This window comes from Syzygium oleosum, unplaced genomic scaffold (assembly GCF_021117445.2).
Source record: "Syzygium oleosum isolate NSW1041296 unplaced genomic scaffold, Sole_v2.1 Sole_v2.55, whole genome shotgun sequence".
NCBI classification, from domain to species: Eukaryota; Viridiplantae; Streptophyta; class Magnoliopsida; order Myrtales; family Myrtaceae; genus Syzygium; species Syzygium oleosum.
Window position 1 is genome coordinate 786,503 of NW_026607539.1, and position 26,746 is coordinate 813,248.

General features: G+C 38.8%; 1 protein-coding gene and 2 long non-coding RNA genes across 6 annotated transcripts; all 3 read right to left on the minus strand.

The window, feature by feature from the left end:
• Positions 1-3,464: 3,464 nt before the first annotated feature.
• On the minus strand, positions 3,465-6,963 carry LOC115667508 (NAC domain-containing protein 87-like). 3 transcript variants are annotated; one of them, XM_056307537.1, is made up of 7 exons: positions 6,661-6,963; positions 6,127-6,377; positions 5,706-5,855; positions 5,284-5,610; positions 4,665-5,003; positions 4,068-4,205; positions 3,465-3,858 (listed from the first exon to the last, which is right to left on the minus strand). In XM_056307537.1, the coding sequence occupies exons 1-7, from the start codon at positions 6,839-6,841 to the stop codon at positions 3,634-3,636; spliced, it is 1,611 nt and encodes a 536-aa protein (XP_056163512.1). In that variant the 5' UTR covers positions 6,842-6,963; the 3' UTR covers positions 3,465-3,633. The 3 variants fall into 3 exon arrangements, with proteins under 3 accessions (XP_056163512.1, XP_056163511.1, XP_056163513.1); XM_056307536.1 differs by having other exon boundaries at positions 4,665-5,009; positions 6,661-6,961; XM_056307538.1 differs by lacking the exon at positions 5,706-5,855 and having other exon boundaries at positions 4,665-5,009; positions 6,661-6,960.
• A 1,662-nt stretch (positions 6,964-8,625) lies between these two features.
• Positions 8,626-9,300, minus strand: LOC115665492 (uncharacterized). Of its 2 annotated transcripts, none has more exons than XR_004003770.2 (2): positions 8,975-9,300; positions 8,626-8,756 (listed from the first exon to the last, which is right to left on the minus strand). It is a non-coding gene; the product is annotated as an uncharacterized LOC115665492 (long non-coding RNA). The 2 variants fall into 2 exon arrangements; XR_004003771.2 differs by having other exon boundaries at positions 8,626-8,759.
• Positions 9,301-18,021: 8,721 nt separating this feature from the next.
• LOC130136925 (uncharacterized) lies at positions 18,022-18,729 on the minus strand. The gene is made up of 2 exons (XR_008815617.1): positions 18,409-18,729; positions 18,022-18,160 (listed from the first exon to the last, which is right to left on the minus strand). It is a non-coding gene; the product is annotated as an uncharacterized LOC130136925 (long non-coding RNA).
• Positions 18,730-26,746: the final 8,017 nt, after the last annotated feature.

Sequence of the window (26,746 nt, forward strand, 5' to 3'; positions counted from 1 at the left end):
CTTCTTATTCAAGCCACATGAAATGCAACAAATGGCTTTGAAGTGCAAAGAAGAAAATACAGAGCTATGGCATAAAAGGCTTGGACATGTTCACTGGAAGAACATGTTGTTTATGCAGAGGAATAGCTTGGCAGATGATTTGCCAAGTTTGGAGGAGGAATTTCCACAGTGCAGAACTTGTCTTCTTAGCAAGCAAGCCAGATTTCCTTTCAAAGAAGGAGGCTGGAGAGCATGTGAGAAGCTGCAATTAGTCCACACAGACTTATGTAGACCTATGTCAGAGTCATCTCTCAATGGTAGCAGGTATTTCATTACTTTCACTAATGACATGACTAGGATGAGCTGGATTTACTTTCTGCAAACCAAGTCTGAAGTTGCTGATGTGTTTATGAAGTTCAAAGCCTTAGTTGAGAATCAGAGTGGGAAGAAAATCAAAATGCTCAGGTCTGATAATGGTTCTGAGTATACTGCTCACAAGTTTAAGTTAAATTGTGAGGAAGCGGGCATTATGCAGCGGTTCATCGCCCCCTATTCACCTCAACGAGAATGGGGTCGGTGAGAGGAAAACGAAGCATTATGGAAATGGCCAGATGAATGATGCAGGAGAAGATGTTACCTAAGAAGTTCTGGGCTGAGGCAGCTAGTTCTGCAGTGTTCTTGTTGAATAGATTGCCCACAAAGGCCTTAGAGAGGTCAACACCTTTTGAAGCCTAGTATGGTGTTAAACCTTATGTAAAGAATTTAAAAGTTTTTGGGTGTTTGTGTTATACACATGTTCCTCAGGTCAAGAGGGACAAGCTGGATCAAAGAGCTGAGCCTGGAGTCTTCATTGGATACAGTCTACATTCAAAGGCTTATAGGATTTTTCAGCCTATGACAGGGAAGGTGACTGTGAGTAGAGATGTTGTTTTTCTAGAGGAAGATGAGTGGAATTGGATGGAAGAAAAGAATGCAGAACAGAAGAAATCTGCAGAACAACAACCTGCAACAACTGTACAGGTTGATGAAGTTGTGAATGGATTGGAAGATACTATGGATGATATGCCAGTAAGAGGCACAAGGTCACTTGCTGAAGTTTATGAAAGAAGCAATGTGGCAGTGCTTGAACCAGCTAATTTTGTGGAAGCTAAGGAGGATCAGAAGTGGATTGCAGCAATGCAGGAGGAGTTGACAATGATTCAGAAAAACCACACATGGGAGCTTGTTGACAAACCATCTGACAAGAATGTGATTGGGGTTAAGTGGGTGTTCAGAACAAAACTTAATCCTGATGGTTCTGTCAATAAACACAAAGCTAGACTAGTTGTGAAAGGCTATGCTCAGATATGGGGAGTAGATTATTCTGAAACTTTTGCGCCTGTTGCAAGACTTGATACAATCAGGCTATTATTAGCTGTTGCAGCAGAGAAGGGGTGGCATATATTTCAGCTAGATGTCAAGTCTGCATTTCTGAATGGAGAGCTCGAAGAGGAGATTTTTGTTGAACAATCTGAAGGCTTCAGTGTCAAAGGGCAAGAAGAGAAGGTATACAGATTGAGGAAAGCTCTATATGGACTGAAGCAGGCTCCAAGAGCTTGGTATGGAAAGATAGACAGATATTTGCAGGATTTTGGCTTTGTAAGAAGCTTGAGTGAGTTCACTCTTTATGTCAAGAAGGTGAATCATAGTGTTGTAATTCTGTCACGTTATGTAGATGATTTGTTGGTGACAGGGAATGATGTGGAACTGATAGAGAGGGTGAAGCAAGGTCTATTTGCAGCTTTTGAGATGTCAGACTTGGGAAAGATGGCTTATTTCCTAGGTCTGGAAATCAAACAAACTTCACATGAGATTTTCATCTGCCAAAAGAAATACATGAAGGAAATTTTGAAGAAGTTTCAGATGGAAGATTGTAGAAGTGTCAGCACTCCTATGACTGCTAAGGAGAAGCTACAAAAGAATGATGGAACAGAAGCGGTAGATGCTTCAATGTATAGAAGCTTAATTGGATGTCTCATGTATCTCACAGCAACTAGACCTGATATTTTATTTGTTGTGAGTGTTTTATCCAGGTTCATGAGTAGTCCTAGTCAGTTACATTTGGTTGCTGCAAAAAGGGTCTTGAGATACATCAAAGGAACATTGTTCTTTGGTGTGAAGTTTAGGAAAGGCCAGAAGTTTAAGTTGCAGGGTTTTTCTGATAGTGACTGGGCTGGCTCAGTAGATGACATGAAGAGTACATCTGGGTACTACTTCACTCTTGGTTTTGCTTGTTTCTCCTGATGTTCCAAAAAGCAGGAGATTGTAGCTCAGTCCACTGCAGAGGCTGAGTTTATAGCAGCTACTGCAGCTGCAAATCAAGCTTTGTGGCTGAAGAAGATAATGAAGGATCTGTGGTTGAGTTCTTGTGATTGCATTGAAGTTTATGTGGACAATCAGGTTGCTTTAGCAATATCACAGATCCAGTTTTCCATGGCAAAACCAAGCATTTTAAGATCAAATTCTTCTTTCTGCGTGAAGTGCAACAAAGTGGTGAAGTTAAGTTGGCTTATTGTAGATCAGAAGATCAGTTTGCAGACATGTTCACAAAGCCACTTCAAGTTGAAAGATTTGAGCTGTTAAGGGAGAAAATTGGAGTTTGCAGCAGCAACTGATCCAAGGAGGAGTTTGTTGGAGCTGTGTCCCAGTGCTGCTGTTGTTTTTTTCTTGTCGTTTTTTAGTCTTTTCTGTTTTGCTGTCATCTTGATTTGTTAGACAGTTACTTTGTTAGCTATTTTCTAGGAAGTGGAACAAGTCAGTTTTTTAAGTCAGTTTTTGCACGTTTGTGTGCAGTTAAAAAAAACAGGTTCCTATTAAGCTTGTTCTAGACAGTTTTTGTTTTAAGGTTAATATTTTCCAGTCTTCTATTCCATCTCTCTCTCTGCGAAAGCAGAAAATTGTGAAGGCTGGTTTGTTTTCATCTTCATTAACAATATCATGAATTATGTTTCGGATTTTGTTGGGTGGATTGATATGCGTCACAGATGTACTGATGTCTCTAAATATAAGCTCTCTCCAGTCCTCACTCTTAACAGTCAGTGTCAGCACAAATGTATTCTCGGTGCTCTTTTGTTTTTTCATGTGTTCTGACAATATGTGTGTGATTCTAGAAAGACTCGGAGCTACCACCGGCTGCTATTATTTCATTTTGCAAAGGATAAAAGCTTCTACTTGTCCTGAACATACAGATAAAGATCTGAACGTCTTATAAAGTAGGCTTTGTCCTATGTAGACTGTTTAGTTTGTATGTTGTGTCCGTGGACCGTGCCTACAAAAACAACCAATCCTGTGAGATAGATCCTTCAATGAGTTTGATAAACTAAAGGAAGACATGGAAAGATGGATTGCAAGTTAACTTTAAAGGAGATATCACTGCGGCAACTTGTTGATTCTTCGCATTATACAGCAGACATCGAAGAAAGAAAATCTCAGAGTAGTCGCACATCTAGTTGGATCTTCTATTTCCGTTAAAGCAAATAGAAGTACAAAGCATTAGCATCAAAAGGAAGACAAGCTACATACACGTAAATTGTGACACGACATAAAAAACCCTTCTTTTACAATTGTACTTGTCAATGATGCTGCATCACACACAGGACTAAATAGCAGTGAAAATCAGAAATTAAATGCTTGGCAAGTTATGGTGAACAACAGGAAAATTCCGACGATCACGTTCACAAGATTATGCAGTGGAAAATCTGTGGAACTTTTTGTGCTGTTGGTGGTTGGTCTGGTCAATGCAGTCACTGAATTTGATTTCTCTCTGGCATGTTCAATCTCCTTGCCGTTTGTCTTCTTAGGTGATTTACTGCCTGAACCATGCACTTTGTATTCTAGTACCTGCCAACATGAAGTGTTTCAAATAGTGAGCTGATAGGAAAAATAAAGTAAGGAATAACAGGAGACGAAAAACACGAGGGATTTTCCCAGTTTTTTGTATTGATTTTTCGAAAATATGGAACCACGCCAATCGAACTAAATTGTCCAGCAGTGCACATCAAGATTGGAAGATAATAGCAAGACGAGGTTAAACTGGGAGCTTCTTTCACCTTTGCTTTTGCTGCAGAATCATCCAAAGATACACATTCGGGTTTAACATTTCGAGATGCAATTTCCTGCTTCTTTACCTTTTCGAACCTCGTTTCTTCATTGCTATAAATTCTTGGAGACTCGGGCATTTTTGGATACTGCAACAAAGCATCGCATAAGATCAAATGGATCAACGGGAATGGCATGACAAACATTCATGTGTTTGTTCTCAAATTGTCTAGCAGATTCGTAAGTTCTATTTAGTCATCTACTATAACCTTATTCAATATCTTAGCTGAAATTTTATTGATATATTTTGCTTGTAGTTCTTCACCATTTTTCTTATCATTCAAATCAAAGCATAATAAAGCAAAGCATGACCAATTTAGAGTGAAGTAACACTTCCTTTTGGTAGAAGAATGCTAGATTATATGTTTCTCGAAGCAGATTTGACAAAATTAACCTTTTTTTTAAGTGCCTATGAACCACATATCCCATAAATGGTTTCCCTGCAGTCAAAACGGATTCCCACCATCTGATAAACTACCCAAGCAATGCACGTCAACATATAAGAATAGTAACAACACACACTGGGTTAGTTTAGGAGCTGCTTTCACCTTTGCTCTGGCTGCTGTTTCATCCAAAGACGTGCATTCTGGTTTGTTATTTTTGGCTGCAGTTTCCTGCTTAACCTTTTCAAACCTCTGCTCTTCATCTTTGCTATAATATTTTACACTTGCAGCGTGTATGGGAGGCGCCATAGACCTGCAAGGCGCGATAAGTACAGGGCACGGCATAGGTTTCTCGGAGGCAACACGCGAGCCGTTGAACTTATTCTCCACCATGCCTTTCTTTTCCTCAAGAGGAACAAAACCGTGGAATGAGTCAATTGTTCGTGTTCGCCGATTCTTCATTAGAGCAGGATGCTCCTTCTGCGAGTTAGATGATTGGCCACACTGTAGCTGACAGATTGCATAATATAAAATGCATCAGAGGAAATAGCTGAGGCATCAACTTAATTTCATACAAACCTTCAAGATTAGATTTTAAATTGTCCATCGTTCTTTGTTAAACTTTCTATTTACACAAAGATGATTGAAAGAAAATTATCCTTAAATTTCAGATAACCTGGAAAAGGGAAGTGCCCTTGCAATTCAGTAGAAACCATCTTAAAGCTAAATTTACTGGAAAAATAATCACAGCAACCAAACGAAATTTCAAGGGAAGAATTTTGACCTGTGTTTGCATTTGGTCTCCCTCAAAGAAGTCGGCATCAAAATAATCTGAAATTTGAACGTCACCAACATCTGCATCATCTTCACTGGTTCGGAACAAAGATTCCCACTGAATAGATTCCTCAGTAAGATCGTTGTCCAATGAGACGTCCATAAAAGACGGACTCTCAATATTCATAAATTGATGTATGTTGAAGGGGGAGATATTATTTTGTGATCGCAGCGCAGGCTGAGGCAGCTGCAGGAGGTTAGGCAAGGCAACTTGAACTCGGTTTTCCGGCTGAAATGAGGACAGTGTCCTTGAATTTAACATTTCTTCGATCCAAATCTGTATTTACAAGTAAAAAATTGAACATTAACACATTTTGCATGCTCATTAAGACAGATATTAAGTGTATAAACTGAACATTTTTTCCTCCACACCATAGGAAATGAGCCCTCATGGTCAGGTTGATGAAGATCCGAATCCAAATCCACCGGGTTATTGGCTCCTTCTTCTAATTCTATGGTTGAATTATCGGCCTTCTTATCTCGTTTAAGCTTTAAGCGACACAGAACACAATTCCGATTCAACTGTCAAAAGTCCATGTCACACCAGTTCATACCATTAGATCATCAACAGTAAAATTAGGCTCACTTCTCTACATATGTATAAGATTTCAATCTTCTATAGTAGAAACTGAGCAAAATAAAGCATCTTTGCTTCCTTAGGACTCGTGGAAACTTTTAATTGAGTGTTTCTGCAGATTACTGTAGCTATACTTCTCATACGATATGTTATCAAGTTCATGCATCTAGTGAATCTAATCTGTTGCAATGAATAAATGAGGGATAGATTGAGTACATCTTTGATGAGTAGATGATATTCCTGGATGACCCAGTTGGTCCTGACGCCCTCAGAGCCCCGACCTATGTGGAAGACTATTGTTTTCTTAGTGCCAATTACTCTGTTGGTATCTCTGGCCTTGACATTCCGATCTTTACCAGTCTTCTTCCAATAGCCGGACGGAGTCGATCTTTTAACCTGTTGGGGCGTTTGCAGACAGAAGAACCACCATTCTTGAACTTTGTCATCCAGGTGAATGATTGATTCGCCTGTCAATCTCATTGATTTCTTGTTATCAAGAACTAATATTTCTTTTTTTACCAAATCGAAGGAATATTTTGCATTCCACAATAGTTTGCACCTTATAACATTTCACCGCCAGAAACTATCAAATTCACATCTCATCAGCACATTCCCTCAACTTTTCACCAATTGATGATAAATAATATGCTCCAAAAACCCACATACTTCAGGTATTAAGTTTTGTAAATCATGGTTGCAGAGAGATTGTATCAAAGGAGCAAGCAAAGTGATAGTAGTATCTGTTCTTACCATGAAACTTCTGTGGTAATTGCCAAGGATCCCACCCACAGATGTCGACATCGGGAATTATGCAGGGACGGTCTACGAATCCTCGGACTCGGTTCTTCAAGTAATAATCGACGCATTCCTCGTCAGTTGGATGGAATCTGTATCCGACCGGCAAATTGTTCGGGATGACCACAGCTCCCATCTCCTCTCTTTCTGTTCTTCACCCAACACGCAAGCAAAACTAATGAACTCACTTCAGATTGTGGAAGCAGAGAAGTGAGCATCAACACACTACCATTTGGGAGGGTCTTTATTGAAGTCTTCCCTTCCTTTAGAAGTTACCAAACTTCTGGTAAGTGGACATCGGAAAACTCTTGATCGTGATTGATAGCTGATAGGGATGGTTTTTTGTCTGCTTTTCCTTGTCCTGGTGGATCCTATCGCATAAATCAGACTAATCTCAGATTCTGCTCATTCTGTAAGGTACGGTTGTTCACTATAAAAATTTGCTTTGCTTTCTCATATTATAATGACAATATCCAGGAAATTTCTGGGATTTGCTCCTATGATGTGTCCTGGTTGTTTCCTTCAATTACAATAGAAGACTTTCCTTTTCATTTTGTTAATGACATTGTGTGCATTTGAGTTAAAATCAACCTGCTAATAGTCAGTTAACATAAGGGCTGTCCATGCACTTATACATTTTCATTATATAACAAAGTTTCACCCTACACGGTCTCTTTATGTGCTAATGCACCAATAAATTGCGTACAATTGGGATTTTTGTCATTGCTTTGTTTATTTAAAAAAAAGAAAAAAGAACTTTCCTGGTTACTAACTTAGCTGCATGTAAGTAGCTTCATCTCCAGTTTAGGTAAGAGTAAACTTGTAACGACCGAATCCGACGAGGACGATGAGTGGTCTCCCGGGCCAAAAGGCTTGGATAAAGAGCGGTTCCTGACAAGCTTCTAGGATGGCGAAGGAGGTAGGAATGAACCAAACTGTGCTCCGAACATGTAAAGAGCGATTTTGAGATATATATGTGAAAACTAAAATTAATTTAGGAGACGTTTTTTGACGTAACGGCAATGTTTAATTTTGGAACTCCAAAATTAAGCATCCTCATGTAAAATCACTCTCAGGATGGGTGACCTCCTAGGAAGATGCCCACATGTACAGCAAAGGACAAAACCATGGGACTCGGCATGGGTCGGGCCAAAGCGGACGGTAGCTCGCTGAGTTAATCCAAAGCGTCACAAAACTATGATTGGTATTTTCATGCAACGGGTCATAGGGGATTGCTAACTGGCACTTTTGGCCTAATCCTCGGCCAGATTAGCCAATCACACCCATAACTTATTTACCTGTGACAGCAACGGAAAATTGAATGTTTTATTCTTTAATTGTGCATGTCATTACAGTTTCACTGTTGGAATATGCTGATGGATGAAAGCTCAGATTACAGAAAAGCGCTAAACTGCAGGAGGTTTCAAAGATTACTTGCAACTCCGCCTTACATGCATAAACCGTGGGACTCCGAAAACATCCCACTGACCTCATAGACCAAGTGAGATGTGAGCATAAGCCCTCATGGGCGATACAAATATGAGATTGTACGCAATTGGTGGTTGTGGAGAATCAAACCCATGTCATGTGAACTATACCCCAATTAAGTATGTTCCTTAACCGTTAAACCACGGCATGGGGTTAAAAGATGGTGTTATTGCCGCTTCCTTAAGTCTATATACTCACTGATTATGGCGATTATCTGCTTTTTTTTTCGATGGAGGGTGGAGTTCGTGTACTCTTTTTCAGTCACCACTTTCATGAAGTAGAGTCCGCTTACACTTTTAGCTTGTTATTTATGTTTCGGACGAGCCAACCTTCCAATAGAAGTCATAAATCAGGCCATCATACATGGAATTCAGATGGATCGCAAGCTCCAAAATGATCAATGCAGCAAATTAAAATGAGAAGACTTCTCAGTAAGAAGGAGATTTTATTTCTAATACACAAAGCTTATCGTGAATCCACATTTAGCATGTAGAAACCTAACTTGAATACGGATTCACAAGTGTCTTCGGTCGCTTGGATTGGTCGGACGAGGCAGCAGGATCCTACTAGAAAAAAGACGGGGACATGAGTTGGATAATATGATAAAAGTAGTTAAAAGCAGCAACATATCTTCATAGAACTGAGATGCACATGACAGAATCTCCATCAATAGATGCCAACTGGTGCGCATAAATAATTCGGCGAACGAACTTGATAGTCATGCTTGAGTCTGCAAAACCAAGCAGAGCACATATCAAGCGAATGAGACAAGTATTTGTACCTGGCCTCTTGAAGTGTACTAAAGTGGATCGCCATTTAGGTGATATTCGTGCATCACCCATGGCTGTGCGTTCCGGTCAAGAACCAGGAATGATTGGGGTACTGCCACATAGCTCGCCCTTTCAGCTTCAATGAATGATTCACGATTCCTCCGGTGACGGGCTTGAACTGCAATGTCTTCCATCTCACGGTCTCTGCAGCACAAAGACATGAATGTCTTGGACTTGGTTGGGGATAACTTTGATGTTCAACCCGTGTGAGGAGATGAATTTATACTGCGCTTGCTTTGAGTTGTGGAGTCCTGCCTGGGCTTCGTCTGATGCACTCTTCTTTACCTTACGTGGGAAGTTGTTTATTCGTCGGACTTGTTTCTCAAGTCCGACAACTTGCTGTTGAAGTTGAGAGGGAGGGTCATCACTGGTCCTACCTATGCTTTCTCTATTCATTGGCTTACTTTAATGGGCCTTTCTTCACATTTTCTGGTCGTTGCTTCATTCATTTCTTTTTTATTTTCTCCATCTTTGTCAATGACATCATATTCATCTGTTTTACTGGTTTCTCTGCTTAACAAAGCCAGTATGATAGCAAGTATACAAATTTAATTTAGAAAAATAATTTAAAAATTGATATTTAATTAAGGTTAATACCACGAAAAAACCCCAAACTGGTACGTCTATGACAAATTTACCCTCCGTTAGTTTCCATTAAATTTTACCGTCAAATTATTGAGTTAAATGACACGTGACAGTTGACGGGTGTATCAGTTTGGGGTTTTACCCTCTATTTATCACAGGTATACTAGTTTATGATTTTTCCTGGTATTAATCCAATTTAACGGAAATTAACGAAGGGTAAATTTGTCACAAATATATCAGTTTAGGGTTTTGATGATCAAAAGATTAATTTTTGATAAATTTATCATAAGTATACCAGTTTGGAGGTTTTGGTGGTCAAAAAATTAGTTTGGGGTAAATTTATCATAAGTGTATCAGTTTTGGGTTTTTCGTAGTATTAACCCAAAATATTATTAGGTATTAAGTATGATCAACTGTTTTAAATGTTTGCTCACTGTTGACATAGCATTTTCTGAACTAATTTGTAAATCAAGCTTAGAATGAATAACATTACTTTCTCGGGCACAATGGCAAGGTAGTAAAAATGTAATATGAGCTCATTTTAAGGTAACAAAGCATCATATGTTATTTAGAGTTCCAAAGAACATAAATATTTTAGGCCATTATATACTTGCCCTAGCTAGATTTGATAATACCGGATTTTATCACCACGATCTAGGCATATATATCAACTAAGAAAAGAACCAAGATGAAACAAATACCTGCGTGATAGATTAAGTAAACTCAGCTATTGATTATGTGAGTCTTACGTGAAACCAACAATATTCTAAGAATTTAATTTTTCGACTGACCATGTCGTTATTTCCCCATTCTTAGGGAACCTCTTATAAGTGGCTTGCTATAATGATTGTTTAATTATGGCCAAATTAACAAAAAACCCGATTTTCAAATTGGTATCAATTCTATCCCCAATCTTTTAACACCATTTGTGAGAGGGATTATTTGTTAGATTCCTTCCCAAATTCTTATTTTGTCCCTCTATTATTATTTTATTATTTTTTTTTGGTAACCGAGGATCCGCCACCATTCCCTGGAGACGAGCTCGCACAGGTAATCGGAGCGCCTATACCTCGAGAGAGATTAACCCAGCAACCCACCGCCATTATTATTATTATTAGATCCTCTATAAACTTTAAATAACTAATGTCTTTCTTTATTTTTTTTCTTAATTGAGTCTACGTTGCGGTGAGCAAAATCATGGTGAATTTGTTGTGCTCAAATCCGACGGTGAATGTTGACAGGTTTTTTATAGGACAGCTAACAAGACACACTATCCAACAGTCGATGTTGACAAGCTTGAATTTAATGGATAACGAGACCGTCGGCAGCTTAATTGTAAACTAGATCACACACTATTCAATAGTCGATGTTGACAAACTTGAATCTAAAGGCTTTCATGTACACAAAATCCGAGGAGGGTAGACTCAGCCCTTTATCTTCAATTTCCTTTTAGGCTTCATCCCCTGTTCAAATCTCCTCACCAAAGCATTCGAAGGCTCACATTTTCAGCAATGTTTAAACCATGTTAAATGAGCTTCTTTCATTTTGTTTCCAAACTGAATAACATCTACATTTTTCTCGGATAAATTAATTTTTAATCCTTTTTTTGTCGTATACCCACACAATAAACAAAGCATTCTCATCTCCATTATACAATTTTATGCATGAATTAATAATTTTACGTACTAGTGGGCTTAATTTTCTCTTAAAATTAAGTGGCATTCGAGGGTCTAACAAAAACTAGACTATCAACCTGCACTTTGCACGGGTATAGATTAATGTGTATTGCTCACTATTTTAAGTTATATGTGCAAATTAATATAAAGCAATATATATCTTTAATTGTAAAGATTAATCGATATTTACGTTGAAATTATTGTGATTCAATTATGTACTTCATGATGGTATGAAATTTACAAAATTATAGTTGTAAGACCACAAATGAGAATATTATCTTATGATAATTATAGAAGAAGCATAAAAAATTCACTTGATTGTTTTTTCAGTGCAAAACAGAAAATGCAATTTTATGTACTACTATTCATCACATTCTTTTCATTGAAAAATTGACTTATTGGCCTTTTTTTCGGCTAATAAATTTGTGGTTAACCAAACAAATGTAAACCCATATCTCGCTAACAGCATAAAATGAAAACTAAATAGAAAAGAAGAAAATTAATGTGCTTAATGGTTGAGTAAATCAGTCGAGAGATGCATTAGTCAATATGTGGATAGTGTTCTAACATCATTGTCTAAAGAGGAGCAGTGCTCTATCAATGGTCAACAAGACATCAAGACATTGGGCACAGAGGTAACAAGGTTAAGGTACTTGAGTAAAAGGTGAACAAGCCTAGAACAGGGAGTTCGGTAAAGCTTGAAAGGACCATAGAAAGGTGAACGGTTGGGGTAGAGTCATGGTCACTAATATGCTTGGAGGTATTGGGAAAATCACTAATGTGATGATTATTGGGAAAATCCCTTGTGTTGTTTAGATGATGACAGAGACAATCAAAAGCTACTAACATGTGTATTCGTTGAGTAGTACCAGGTGATATATGCACAAGCCGAGATGCAGATGTTTGTCATAAATAGCACCAGACATTTTGATATGAGGAGTGTTATGTCACTGTCAAGATGCTCTACTAATATCTAAGGTGAACAAGATATCGAGTAATTGAATATGTCTACAAGCTGGAAGGATTTTCAGATATGGTGAACATCTGGAAAGACCTTGATCGAGAGTGAATAAGCTGATAAGAACGAGGATATTCGTGATGGCTTAGAGGTACAAAAATCGGGTGAACAATGGACCTGATGATGGTGAACAAACCTAGAACAGGAATGTTTGGTAAAACTATGAAAGACCATGAAGATGAACAACTTGGTAAAGTCGAAATTGCCGATATGCTTGAATGGACCAGAAAGATCGGCATCGATATCGGGTGAGAACAGCTGTCAGGTGAAGACTGCAATGATTTTTAAGGACTACATGATATTCATGGTGTAATCCATTGGGAGAAGATGGCAAGATGTCATGGTACATTTTTTTTGTAAACAGCATCAATGGACCTAAAGATCAGCTGATTGATGATGTTTGTATCAATGCTGAGACATCATAACATTTGTGATATTTGAATAATGAGCATGTGAGGAAGTTCGAGATTATAGCCGTTGAAGGATGAATATGTGCAACGGGAAGATCAGGAAGTCTATCGGGGAACAGGAGTAGGCGTCTGTCAGAATTGTCAAAGCAGTCAGCTTAGAACTACATGATATCAAGTGAGAGCATAAGCATGTGATGACTGTAATGATCTTTAGGGACTACATCGATATCGGGTGAGAGCAGCTGTCAGGTGAAGACTATAATGATCTTTAAGGACTACATGATATCCATGGTATGATCCATTGGGAGAAGATGGCAAGATGTCATGGTACCTTTTTTTGTAAACAGCACCAATGGACCTAAAGATCAGCTGATTGATGATGTTTGTATCAATGCTAAGACATCATAACATTGGTGATGTTTGAATAATGAGCATGTGAGGATGTTCGAGATTATAGCCGTTGAAGGATGGATATGTGCAACGGGAAGATCAGGAAGTCTATCGAGGAACAGGAGTAGGCGTCTGTTAGAATTGTCAAAGCAGTCAGCTTAGGGAACAATAGTTGCAAGACCTATTTCCAGGTAGCTTGCAAATGTTCAGGATAAAGGGCTGTATGGGCAGCTCCATCTCTGGACAGCAGCACCAACGGATCTCTAACGGCTAATTGATCTTCTCAAACACCTCCAACGGAAGATTGAAGATGTCTATTTAAGAGACGACCCTCTAGGCCAAAATGTTAGAGAGCATAATGCAGAATCCGAATATTTGCTCTGAGCTGCTTTCCTTATTGATATTGTTTCGTTATCTCGAAAGATCTTCACTGTGATAATCTTGCCATATAATAATCATGTGAAAGATCAAGTGTATAAGAGTAAGTGCAGTAGCTAAGTGTTGATAGTGTAATATATCATTTGTAAAGGATCAACACTTGTCAATTGTAACTTATTGAACAAATTACGTGCAATCCAGCCCGTATTGCGGCTGTTAGTATGGAGAGTGGATGTAAACTTTGGGATAAAGCCGAACCACTATATATCTGCTTGCAAATCTTTTATTTCTTCAGTATTAGCATTACATGATCTTTAGCATCGAGATTTGTCAAACAACAGCACTTATCTGATTTCTACAAACAGTTTCTGCTAATGTTTGAAGTTAAATTTGTTATATTCCGTAAATATTTTTCATAGTTTTCAAACAACCTATTCATCCCCCTCTAGGCTGTATTGTTAGCCCCAATAGGAGGAACCAGAAGATAGAAATTCGAGTGAAGGTACTTGAGTAAAAGGTGAACAAGCCTAGAACAGGGAGTTCGGTAAAGCTTGAAAGGACCATAGAAAGGTGAACAATTGGGGTAGAGTCATGGTCACTAATATGCTTGGAGGGACCAAAAGATAGAACTTCGAGTGAAGGTACTTGAGTAAAAGGTGAACAAGCCTAGAACAGTGAGTTCGGTAAAGTTTGAAAGGACCATAGAAAGGTGAACAGTTGGGGTAAAGTCATCGTCATTAATATGCTTGGAGGGACCAAAAGATAGAAGTTCGAGTGAAGTTGATATGAGAAATACTATTGCCAATATTGAAGGTATCCAAAGTACGGAGTGAAAGGTTGATGATAAAACGAGAAGTTCGTAAAGATTTGAAGATACCAGACAAAGTGAACAGTTTATATAGTTTTGGATCACTGAGATACTGAGAAAGACCATTGGATGGCAATTCATAAGTTGAATAGAAGCAAGCTGCTTAGATATACTCACGGATTACTTATAGAAGCGGCTGCTTATACCAACTGTGAAGAATAGGTTTATAATTGTTTGTGTGATCTGGATAAAAGATCTAAATATTCCTTTGACCGTTATTCCATGTCTAAAGGAACATGACAACCAATCACAGGCTTGGAATTGCAAACTTATTTGCTCTAAGGATAACTCAACCGATTATCCATTATATCGGTGCACAATGACTATTTCCTAATATAAGCAACTTTATTCGTGGAAACAACAAGATCACTAGAAGATTTCATTGTATGGACTATAAGATGTTTGGTGATTTGATTACTTATCTTCAATGGCTAAATTGATCCTCTTAAAAATTATCTGACTATTTTGGAGATTAAAGATTATATAAGAAGATCAATCTATTCTATGGATGATAACACCGCGAAACAAAGAAAGTTTTATATACTTACTCTTGTTGAGTTGTTGAGCGAGAATTCATTTATTAAGAGTGCTTATCATGGATTGTAGTCTCTTTTGAAGTGTACAAGTGTTGTAATAATGCTTGGGATTATGTAGTGTGATTTACCAATTTTGGGTAAAAACAACAAGAGTTACGCTTGTATCTACTCAAGAATTATCAATGGAATACAACCTGTTCGTGGCTGTTAGTTTGGAAGAGTGGTTAGGTTTAGTCTAAGCCGAACAATTATAAAGATTTGCGTGCATAATCTTATATCTCTCTGCTTATTTCTCTCTAATTGTTTGATAGAAGCATCGCACTTGATATCAACAACTTATCCTTGCATAGATCAAACTGCTCCTGCATATATATTAATTTGATTATGTTTATTCCTCAAAAATTTATTAAGTTGTGTAAAACAACATATTCACCCCCTCTAGATTGCATATCTAAGCATAATATAACCTAAATAACTAAAAGCCCATTGTAGATGTGTATGCGATCTAGGAGTGAGCAAGATAGACCACCCAAACCGAGACCGGACTAGACTGACCGGTTTGGTTCGATTCTCGGGAATATCGGTCCGATTCCCAGTTCCGAAAAGTGGAACCGGTTTTCAGACAGTCCAGTTCCCGGTTCTAGGGTGAGAACCGGACCGATAAATATATATTTTTTTCTAATTTTTTTCATATATATATTTATTTACTTTTTAAAAAAAATTTGAAAAAAATAGAAAGCCTAATTTAATTTCCTCAATTCCCTCTTACCTTTACCAATAAGTGATCGGTCCTATTGGAACTAGACCAGACCGAACCGATGGTCGGTCCAATCCACGGTCCCAAGACTAGCCGGTCCGGTCCCCGGTCCTAGAAACTGGGAACCAGTCCTTCCGGTCCAGTTCTCGGTTCTTAGGTTGGACCGGATCGGACCGGGAACCACTCACCCTTAATGTGATCGTCCTAAGCCTTTTTTCGATCAATTTTTTTTCTAATGCATAAAAACAAACAGTAAAAAAGAAAGCAAAAAACTTATAAATAGGAAACTGAAATTTTAGTGTAAAATTTGAATTAAGAACTGTTCACTCGAGACGGCGGAACAGATTGGAACTTGGTATAGGAAAACATCAAAAATCAATTTTTACTATCATAAACAAGAAGCTGTATATTTTCAAAAAAATGTTCTTTTTTTATTTCTTTTTAAGGATCTTTTCTACTAGCTCAACGACAGTCAAAGTATTTCATCTAGTGACTTGAAATTATTAATCAAAACTACAATCCAAAAATCATATAAAAATTTCTTGAGAATGTCAAGAAAACATGCCCATAATGCATTTATTTCGCAAAAAATAAATAATTTAGAATATATTTTCTTAAAAATGATCGTTTATATCGCGTACAAAAAATGAATGAACGAAAAATATTTTTAACGTTCATGAAAATATTTACACATGAATTATTATCGATAATTTTTTTTATTAATCAATTATTTCATGAAAATTGTTCTGAAACATTTTTTTTTTGGTTGAAAATTCTGAAACATTGTTTGATTGTTATTACTTCGATAGTGGACATCATTATCAAATTTCCACCTTCCTGTCGTTCCCTTCCGACTACTTCAACTCTTCCAAGTGAACGATGTCGGAGAACCCATTCGTCGGTCTCTTCCAAAATCTTGAGAAGATATCCAACTCCATCCAGACCCATCTCTCCACCTTCATTACTCGTCCTGGTAACCCATCGCCGGCCGGTAACAATGGCTTCTTCTCCGTCTTCGGCTCATCCAAATCAAGCGCATCGAGCGCAAATTTCCAAACTTTCGGACTAGAATAGGTTCTCAAGAAGGTGGGCACTTCGTTTTCCTTCCTCTTTGCTTAGTATGATTGCCGTCTCGAGTGAACAGTTCCGAGTTTTGCCTATTCCTAACATATGATGGGATTTTTTTAAGTGCTTTAATTATTTTTATTTTTTTAAAAAGAACTTTCCTGGTTACTCATTTGGCTGCATGTAATTAGCTTCATCTCCAGTTTAGTTAAGAGTGAACTTGTAACGAATTGGTCCAATGAGGACAGGGAGTGGTTTTTTGGGCTAGAGGGCCTGAACAAAGAGCGGCTCCTGACAAACTTTTAGGATGGTGAAGGGGGTAGGATGAACTAAACTATACTCCGAATAGGGAGAGAGCAATTGTGAAATATATATGTGAAAACTAGAATTAATTGAGAAGACGCTTTTTGACGTAACGGCAATATTTAGCTTTAAAACTCCAAAGTTAAGCATGTTTAGGTGAAAGTACTACCGGAATGCGTGACCTCTTGAGAAGGTGCCCATCTGTATGCTAAAGGACAAAATCGCTTGGTATGGGACAGGCCAAATTGGACAATACTTTAGTGAGTTAATCCAGGGCGTCACAAAACTATGATTGGTATTTTCATGCAATGGATCGTAGGGGATTGCTAACTGGCACTTTTGGCCTTATCCTTGTGCGTCGAGGCCAGATTAGCCAATCACTCCCATAACTTATTTACCTATGACAGCAACGGAAAATTGAATGTTTTATTCTTTAATTGTGCATGTCATTACAGTTTCACTGTTGGAATATGCTGATGGATGAAAGCTCAGATTACAGAAAAGCGCTAAACTGCAGGAGGTTTCAAAGATTACTTGCAACTCCGCCTTACATGCATAAACCGTGGGACTCCGAAAACATCCCACTGACCTCATAGACCAAGTGAGATGTGAGCATAAGCCCTCGTGGGTGATACAAATATGAGATTGTACGCAATTGGTGGTTGTGGAGAATCAAACCCATGTCATGTGAACTATTCCCCAATTAAGTATGTTCCTTAACCGTTAAACCAACGGCATGGGGTTAAAAGACGGTGTTATTGCCGCTTCCTTAAGTCTATATACTCACTGATTATGGCGATCATCTGCTTTTTTTCGATGGAGGTAATAGTTCATGTACTCTTTTTCAGTAACCATTTCCATGAAGTAGACTCCGCTTACACTTTTAGCTTGTTATTTATGTTTTGGACGAGCCATCCTTCCAATAAAAGTCATAAATCAGGCCATCATACATGGAATTTGGATGGATCGCAAGCTCCAAAATGATGGATGCAGCAAATTAAAATGAGAAGACTTCTCAGTAAGAAGGAAGATTTTATTTCTAATGTTCAAAGCTTATCGTGAATCCACATTCAGCATGTAGAAACCTAACTTGAATACGGCTTCACAAGTGTCTTCGGTCGCTTGGATCGGTCGGTCGAGGCAGCAGGATGCTACTAGAAAAAAGACGGGGACATGAGTTGGATAATATGATAAAAGTAGTAAAAAGCAGCAACATATCTTCATGGAACTGAGATGCACATAACATTATCTCAATCAATAGATGCCAACTGGTGCGCATAAAACATAATCACATATGCTCTGCAAAAACAAATAATACGGCGAACGAACTCGATAGTCATGCTAGAGTCTGCAAAGCCAAGCAGAGCACATATCAAGCGAATGAGATAAGTATTTGTACCTGGCCTCTTGAAGGGTACTAAAGCGGATTGGCATTTAGGTGATACTCGTGCATCACCCATGCACGTGTGTTCCGGTCAAGAACCAGGAATGATCGGGGTACTGCCATGTAGTTCGTCCTTTCAGCTTCAATTGATGGTTCACGATTCCTCCGGTGACGGGCTTCGACTGCAATGCCTTCCATCTCACGTTCTCGGCAGCACAAAGACATGAATGTCTTGGACTTGGTTGGGAATGAGTTTGATGTTCAACCCGCTTGAGGAGATGAATTTATACTGCGCTTGCTTTGAGTTAGAATCCTGCCTGGGCTTCGTCTGATGCACTCTTCTTTACCTTACTTGGGAAGTTGTTTATTCGTTGGACTTGTTTCTCAAGTCTGACGACTTGCTGCGGAAGTTGATGGCTTTACTTCATTAGACCTTTCTTCACATTTTTCAGGTCGTTGCTTCACTCATTTCTTTTTATTTTCTCCATCTTTGTCAATGACGTCATATTCATCTGTTTCACTGGTTTCTCTGCTTAACAAAGCCAGTGTGATAGCAAGTACACAAAATTTAATTTATAAAAATAATTTAAAATTTCATATTTAAGAAAAATATTAGGGTTTATACCATGAAAAATTCGGGAAAAGAGTTAGAAAGGTCATAAATCTATTGCATTTGTGCCAATTTAGTCTTAAACAGTTTTTTGGTACCAATTTAGTCCTAAACCTTTTAAACTAGTGTCAATTCAGTCATTTCGGCTAATTTTGGTCGGATTTTACTGACGTGGATGCCGGCCGGCTTACATGGTACCGCCAGCACTAGCGTTGACAATTTTTAATAATATTTTTTTTATTTTTTTATTTTTTTTCCCTTTCTTCCTCCCTTCCTCCCTTTGCCGGTGACCGGCCACCGGCCACAGGCAATGGCCAGCCACCGGGCGGGCTGCCCTCGCCTAGGCGATGGTAGCCCGCCCGCCTATGGCCAGTGGCCGATCACTGACAAAGCGAGGAAGGGAGGACAAAAGGAAAAAAAAGGAAAAAAATTAGAAAAAAAATTGAAAAATATTAAAATATTATTAAAAATGATCCATGCCAGCGTTGGCCGGCGTCCACGTCAGCAAAATTAGGCCAAAATTAGCTAGAATGACTGAATTGGCACTAGTTCAAAAGGTTAAGGATTAAATTGGCACAAAAAAAGTTTAAAATAAATTGGCAACAATGCAATAAGTTTATGACTTTTTTGACACTTTTCCCCGAAAATCCAATTGGTACGCCTGCGAAAAATTTACCCCAAACTAATTTTTTGACCACCAAAAACTACAACTGGTACGCCTGTGACAAATTTACCCTCCGTTAGTTTTTGTTAAATTTTACCGTCAAATTACTGAGTTAGATGACACATGGTAATTGACAGGTGTACTAGTTTAGGGTTTTACCCTCTGCTTATCACAGGTGTACCGGTTTGTGGTCTTTCGTGGTATTAATCCAATTTAACGGAAAATAACGGAGGATAAATTTGTCACAAATATACCAGTTTAAGATTTTTGACGATCAAAAAATTAGTTTTAGATAAATTTGTCATAAGTGCACCAGTTTAGATTTTTTGTGGTCAAAAAATTAGTTTTGGGTAAATTTGTCACAGGTGATCAATTTGTGATTTTTCGTGATATTAACCCACAATATTATTAGATATTAAGTATGATCAACTGTTTTAAATGTCTGCTTATAGGTGTTATAGCATTTTTTTCAACTAATTTGTAGATCAATCTTAGTATGAATAAATTACTTTCTAGGGCACAATGGCAAGGTAGTAAAAATGTAATATGAGCTCATTCTAAGGTAACAATGCATCAAATGTGATTTAGAGTTCCAAAGAATATGAACTTCTAGGCCATTATATTCTTGCCCTAGCTAGAATCGATAATACCAGACTTTACCACAACGATGCAGTCATATCAACCAAGAAAGGAACCAAAAGGAAACAAACACTTGTGTGAGCTCAGTTGTTGATTATGTGAATTCCATGTGAAACCGAAAATATTCTAAGAATGTCATTTAGCCGACTGACCATGTAGTTATTTCCCCATTCTTGGGGAACCTCTTATAAGCTGCTTGCTATAATGATTGTTTAATTATGGCCAAATTGAGAGAAAAACCCGATTTTTTAAATTGGTATCAATTTTGTCCCAAATCTTTTAACACCATTTGTGAGAGGGATTATTTGTTAGATTCCTTCCCAAATTTTTATTTTGTCCCTGCATTATTATTATTAGATCCTCTATAAACTTTAAATAACTAATGTCTTTATTTATTTTTTTCTTGGTCGAGTATACGTTTCGGTGAGCAAAATCAAGGCAAATTTGTTGTGCTCAAATCCAATGGTTGACGGTCTACTAAAAAGTTTCGCGTTCTCTCTCGTCTGAAGAGCCTCTCTCTATCACTTGGATAGCTTTGCCCTAATCCCCTTTTTCCTTCAAAACCCAAGAATCCATCTTCACATCACAGCAAATGCTTTCTCGTTTTCCACTTCCCTTACATCATCCCCAAACCCTCCCATAAACCGAAAATCACTCACAATGTCAAGGCTCAAGAGTCCAACAAATGACAGTGAAGAAGAACGACACTACTGCAGCTAAAAACCCACATTCCGACCTCGGCGCCGGTGGAAGGAATACCTGTCCCCCCCCTCTTGCGACACGCCACTCCACACTTATAAGGAGACCGTCACTTTCTTTCTGGAGGTCGCAAGCAGCAAAAACAACTCTGTAGAAGGAAATCATGATCGCAACAAAAGGTTTGTCGAGCAGGGTCCAAAAGGCGATTCTGGTAGGATCCCCAGTCCCCTTGATGATGCAATGCTTTGGGGTACCTACGTAAGTAACATAGATATAAGGAAAGTGCCTGACACTTATGTTAGGTCATCTTAGACTTACAAGTTTAGCATTATGGAAGAAAACAGAGAACGGGACCTTAGGATGGCAGCATTATGTAGAAGGTTAAGACATCTATGGACAGGTAGGAAGATTGTTGCCTTAGACAATGTTGTGACGGAAGCAAAACTGCAAGAGTGTGAACGTACTGTCTTTGGCAAACTCCATGGAAGTCCTTCTGTCAACTTCCAAGCTTTCCAAGCCACTATGAAGAAAGCCTGGAAACAAACACAGTCATTTGTAAGCATCTATAACCTGGTCTGTTTTCCTTTGAGTTTGAATCTATTCAGGAAAGAAATAAAATACTGAATTCTGGACCATGGTCATTCTCAAGCCATTTGTTGGTGATTAAACTATGGGAGCCAAGCATGCCACCACAATGTATTAGATTCGACTCATGTACCTTTTGGGTTCAAATTCATGGCCTACCTATTGAAGGAACAACTGAAGAAGCAATTAGAGAAATTGCTGAAAATATAGGGGAAGTTTCAGAAGTGCGAATAGAAACAAAAGGATATGCATCAATTGTGGTGGGGAGAGCTCGAGTTGTGTTAAAATTATCAACTCCCCTCTCATCGGGCATGCTATCCAGCTTTAGAGATAAGGAGCATTGGCTAGATTTTAAATATGAAAGACTTTCCCACTTTTGCTACTCCTGTGGGATAATAGGGCATTATGCAAAAAATTATGAACTAGTGCCTTATGTTAAAGACTTCATTTCCACAGATCAAAAACTATTTTATGGACCCTGGCTCAAAGCTGAAGAGGCCTCTATCGGCCCCTTTTGGAAGGCCTTTTATGGGGATATTCTGGAAGGGGAAGAAGGGCAGGGGATGGAGTAGGAGATGGTGCCGGAAACCCCACAAAATGCTGGACAAATTACTTTGGTTCAGAATGTTGCAAGTAGCTCACATACCAGACTGAACAACAGACAAGAGGATAGGGGAAAGAGGAAACTTACTGAAAAGGAACTTATCGCCATAGCATGCAATCAGGAATTAGAAGAAGATGCTCATCCTGATTCAGCTATCCCACTGCAAATCGAACTAGCATCATCACAGACAATGAGTGCTGGACTACAAAGCAAAAACAGAAAGCTAAAGGTAAGAAATTACAAGAAAGGCAGAAGATATGAACCGTATGATCAGAAGAGTCCCAAAGGACAAATGCTAGATGAAGCACGGCTCTTAGAAACTCCGATGCACTTTGCAAAAGAACCTGAACAATGGGCTCTGGTGGCTAGCCCTAATAAGCCACCAGGTTACAAGTGAAGCTTTTCTGTTGGAACTGTCAGGGGTTGGGTCCACCCTTGACGGTTCAAGCCTTAAGGGCCATTATGGCCCAAGAAAGACCCGATGTGGTATTTCTTATGGAGACCAAGAATCAAGAACATCTAGTACGTCGTTTAAGCAGAAATTTAAACTTTCAGAACTGTTTTACTGTTAATCCAGTAGGGATTGGGGGGGGGGGGGTTTGGCTCTGCTGTGGAAGAGTGGGATTTCATTGACTGTCAATTCAGCCACAAATGAGTTCATCGATATTACCCTTCAGGATAATGAGATGGCCCAACAATTCAGGGCTACTTTTGTGCATGCACCAACAATGTTTCAAGACAAAATACAATTATGGGAAGAATTGAAACAACTGAGTACACATAACAACTTACCTTGGGTGTGTATTGGGGACTTCAATGAAATCTTGAATTATTGGGAAAAACTAAGGAAGCGACCTCCGCAACAATATAGAATGAATGCATTTAGAGATTTCCTCAATGCCTGTGGATTAATGGATTTAGAAAGCAAAGGTTGCGCATTTACTTGGGCTAACAATCGAGAAGGCCATGATTATGTTCAAGAAAGACTAGACAGAGCAGTTTGCAATATTGAATGGAGAATATGTTTCCCTCAAGCTGAAGTTTTCGCTTTACCGGCTATCGGATCTGATCATAGCCCCATTGTACTAGCCTTATCAGCCGAACCAACTAGAAGAAACAAGATGTTTAGATTTGAAGCATTTTGGATGGAAAATGAGGATTGTGGGAGGTTAATCAGCCAAAGCTGGAATCAAAACAAGTTACAACAATCTAATCTAGTACAAAAAATACAAGCAGTCTCAATCGAATTGACCAGATGGAGTAGGAAAAATTTCCACAACAACCACAAGCAAATCAATGCATTGCAACAACAGCTAATGGCCTTGACAAATGATCAGACTCTGTATGACAATCAGAATAGAAAGAGGGTTATAACTGAATAGATTGAAACATTGTGGAGACAAGAGGAAATGTACTAGGGCATAAGGTCTCAAATCAATTGGCTGAAATAGGGAGACAAAAACACAAAATACTTCCATGCGACGACCATTCAGAGAAGACAGAGGAACAGAATATCTATGCTCAAAAATGCTGACAATATGTGGATTCGTGTTACCCAGACACTAAAAGAGATGACAATGGAATTTTTCCAACAGCTATATAGTTCATAGGGCCGCCAAGAATTTCAACCTGTTTTGCAACAATGTCCAACTCTTGTCACAGCTGAAATGAACCAAGAACCGATGGCTCAAGTCACAATGGAGGAGATCCATACAGCAGCTTTTCAATTGGGCTCTTTGAAGGCGCCGGGACCGGATGGTTTGAATGGCCAGTTTTATCAAAGAAACTGGGATGCTATAAAAAGTGGTGTTTATGATGAAGTGAAGAAAATTTTCTATTCTGGAAATCTGAATCCAGAACTAAACAGAACTCATATCACCTTGATCCCGAAAGTTTCTAACCCAGAAAGCTTGGATCAGTTCAGACCAATAAGCCAATGCAATTTTGCATACAAAATTATTTCGAAAGTCTTGGCAAATAGATTGAAAAAGTGGCTACTGGTTATAATAGGAGGAGAACAGAGTGCATTTGTGGCCGGAAGACAAATCCAAGACAATATTCTGATTGTTCAAGAAGTCCTCCATCAATTGAGAATCAGAAAAAGCAAAAGAAAATTTCAGGCGGTGTTGAAACTTGATATGAAAAAAGCCTATGACAGGGTAGAGTGGGATTTTCTTGAAGCAAGCATGTTCAAAATGGGTTTCAGCGAATGGTGGGTGAAGAGAATAATGAAATGTGTAACTTCTGTCTCCTTCAGTGTAAAAATGAATGGGGAACCATTGCCCTATTTTAAGCCAACACGTGGAATACGACAAGGGGACCCCATATCTCCCTATTTGTTCATAATGATAGCAAATACACTCTCGGCTTTGATGAGAAAGGCAATACAAGATGGCACAATCTCTGGAATTAAACTAAACAGGTACTGCCCAACTGTATCTCATCTCCTCTTTGTTGGTGATTCCATCTTCTTCTTAGATGGCAAGCTTACTGAATGTCAAAATCTTGCATTAATCCTAAATCAATATTGCTATGCTGGCTAGTATGTAGGGATAGGCTTCCGACAACAGAGATCATATCACGGTGGATGACCTCAGTCGATGTTTAATGTACCTTCTGTAGGGCAAGTATAGAGAACACGACTCACCTTTTCTTCCAATGCGAATGGACAGGTAGCATCTGGCGCAATATTCTTGCGCAACATGGGATCAGGCGTAATGTATGGGAATGGAATGAGGAGCTTCAATGGATGGTTAGAGCAACAAGAGGCAAAGATATGGCAGCGAAACTCCTCAAAGTATCTTTCCTAGCGACTGTATATTGCACTTGGATGGAGCGCAACCATAGGCGGTTTCAAAACAATCCAACTGACATTCAAATTATTTTGGCGAATGTGCGGAAAAATGTAAGAGGTAGAGCTTCGCTATACCAAAAAATCAAACCTTCGCAAGCTAACTTTGTTTTAGCTACTTTATGAAGACTTCCTACCTCCATATTCTCGAATTATTAGTACTAGTTGTAATGCCAGGGAATGCCCCTAAGCTGCTGTACATCATCTGTTATATACTACTTACATTTTACACCAAAAAAATATTGCTATGCATCTGGCCAAGCAATCAACTTAAACAAATCTGGTATATTCTTTAGCTCCTGCTGTCCACAGAACTTAAGAGACAATATGGCTGCTGAACTTAGGGTTCCAGAGATCAAGAAGACTGGCAAATACTTAGGGATTCCTTCGGATTGGGGAGAATCAAAGAAACAAATGTTTAGTTGGATTTTAGCAAGAGTCAATATAAAACTAGAAGGTTGGAAGGAAAAATTTATTTCAAAGGAAGGAAAAGAAACACTGATTAAAACTGTTGTTCAAGCTCTTCCTCAATATGCTATGTCAATATTCAAAATTCCAGTTTCAATTTGTCGGTCCATAGAAAGAAGGGTTGCAGCATTCTGGTGGAAAAATTCTGAAGCAAGGAAAGGTCTTCACTGGAAGAGGTGGGAAGTTCTAAAAACCAGAAAAGATAGAGGGGGTTTGGGATTTAGAGATCTAACATCTTTCAATAGAGCAATGCTTGGTAAACAAGCATGGAGACTATCTCAAAACCAGTCATCATTATGGAGCCAAATTCTAAAAGGAGTTTATTTCCCTACAAGATCATTCTGGCAGGCTGGGAAGGGGACTCGACCCTCTTGGGGATGGCAGAGCATACTGATGGGCAGGGAGAAAATATCAAGTTCAGTCATGTGGTCAGTTCGCACAGGGGACAAAATCAGTATTCGGGAAGATAGGTGGCTCAAAAGAGGAATAATAGGAGGACCAGCAACCAGTCAAGAACCGGCTAAAGTTGCAGACCTAATTAATCACGAGGACAGATCATGGGATGTAAATAAGTTGACAAGAATATTTGAAGATCAGATTGTCCATGAGGTGCTAGCAATACCACTTTGCAGCAGAGCAACAGAAGATAAACTAGTATGGACAGCCACAAAGTCGGGAGAATTTACGGTGAAGAGCGCATACAACCAAATCCGTGACAGAGAATTCCCACAGAAAGAAAGGCAAGCATCATCATCTTTCCAGCCGTCCCCCAAACTGTGGTGCCGAATCTGGAAATTAACAATTCCCCCCAAGGTAAGACATTTTCTATGGAGTGCATGCCAAAATGCCCTCCCCGCGACAGAAAACCTCTACAAGAGGAAAATATTACCTCATCCAGCTTGCCCTTTCTGTAATCAAGAGGCTGAATCAGTGGAGCACCTCTTTCTAATTTGCCCCTGGACAGCAGTAATTTGGACAGACCCATCAGTTCATATCAAAATCGCACGCAAGGAAATCTCACGAATTGAGGTATGGATTCAAAAATATCAACAACAGCCTCACAAATTGCTATCACTAGATGAGATTGCTATTATCCTGTGGTTGATATGGAAGGCCAGAAATGAGTTTGTCTTTCGAAGAAAACCCCCAAATCCGAGAACCTTAATTGAGTCGGCAAGGATTATGACTCAAAACTATAGCAGGTGGAATCAACAAAGCTCAAATCTGTATACT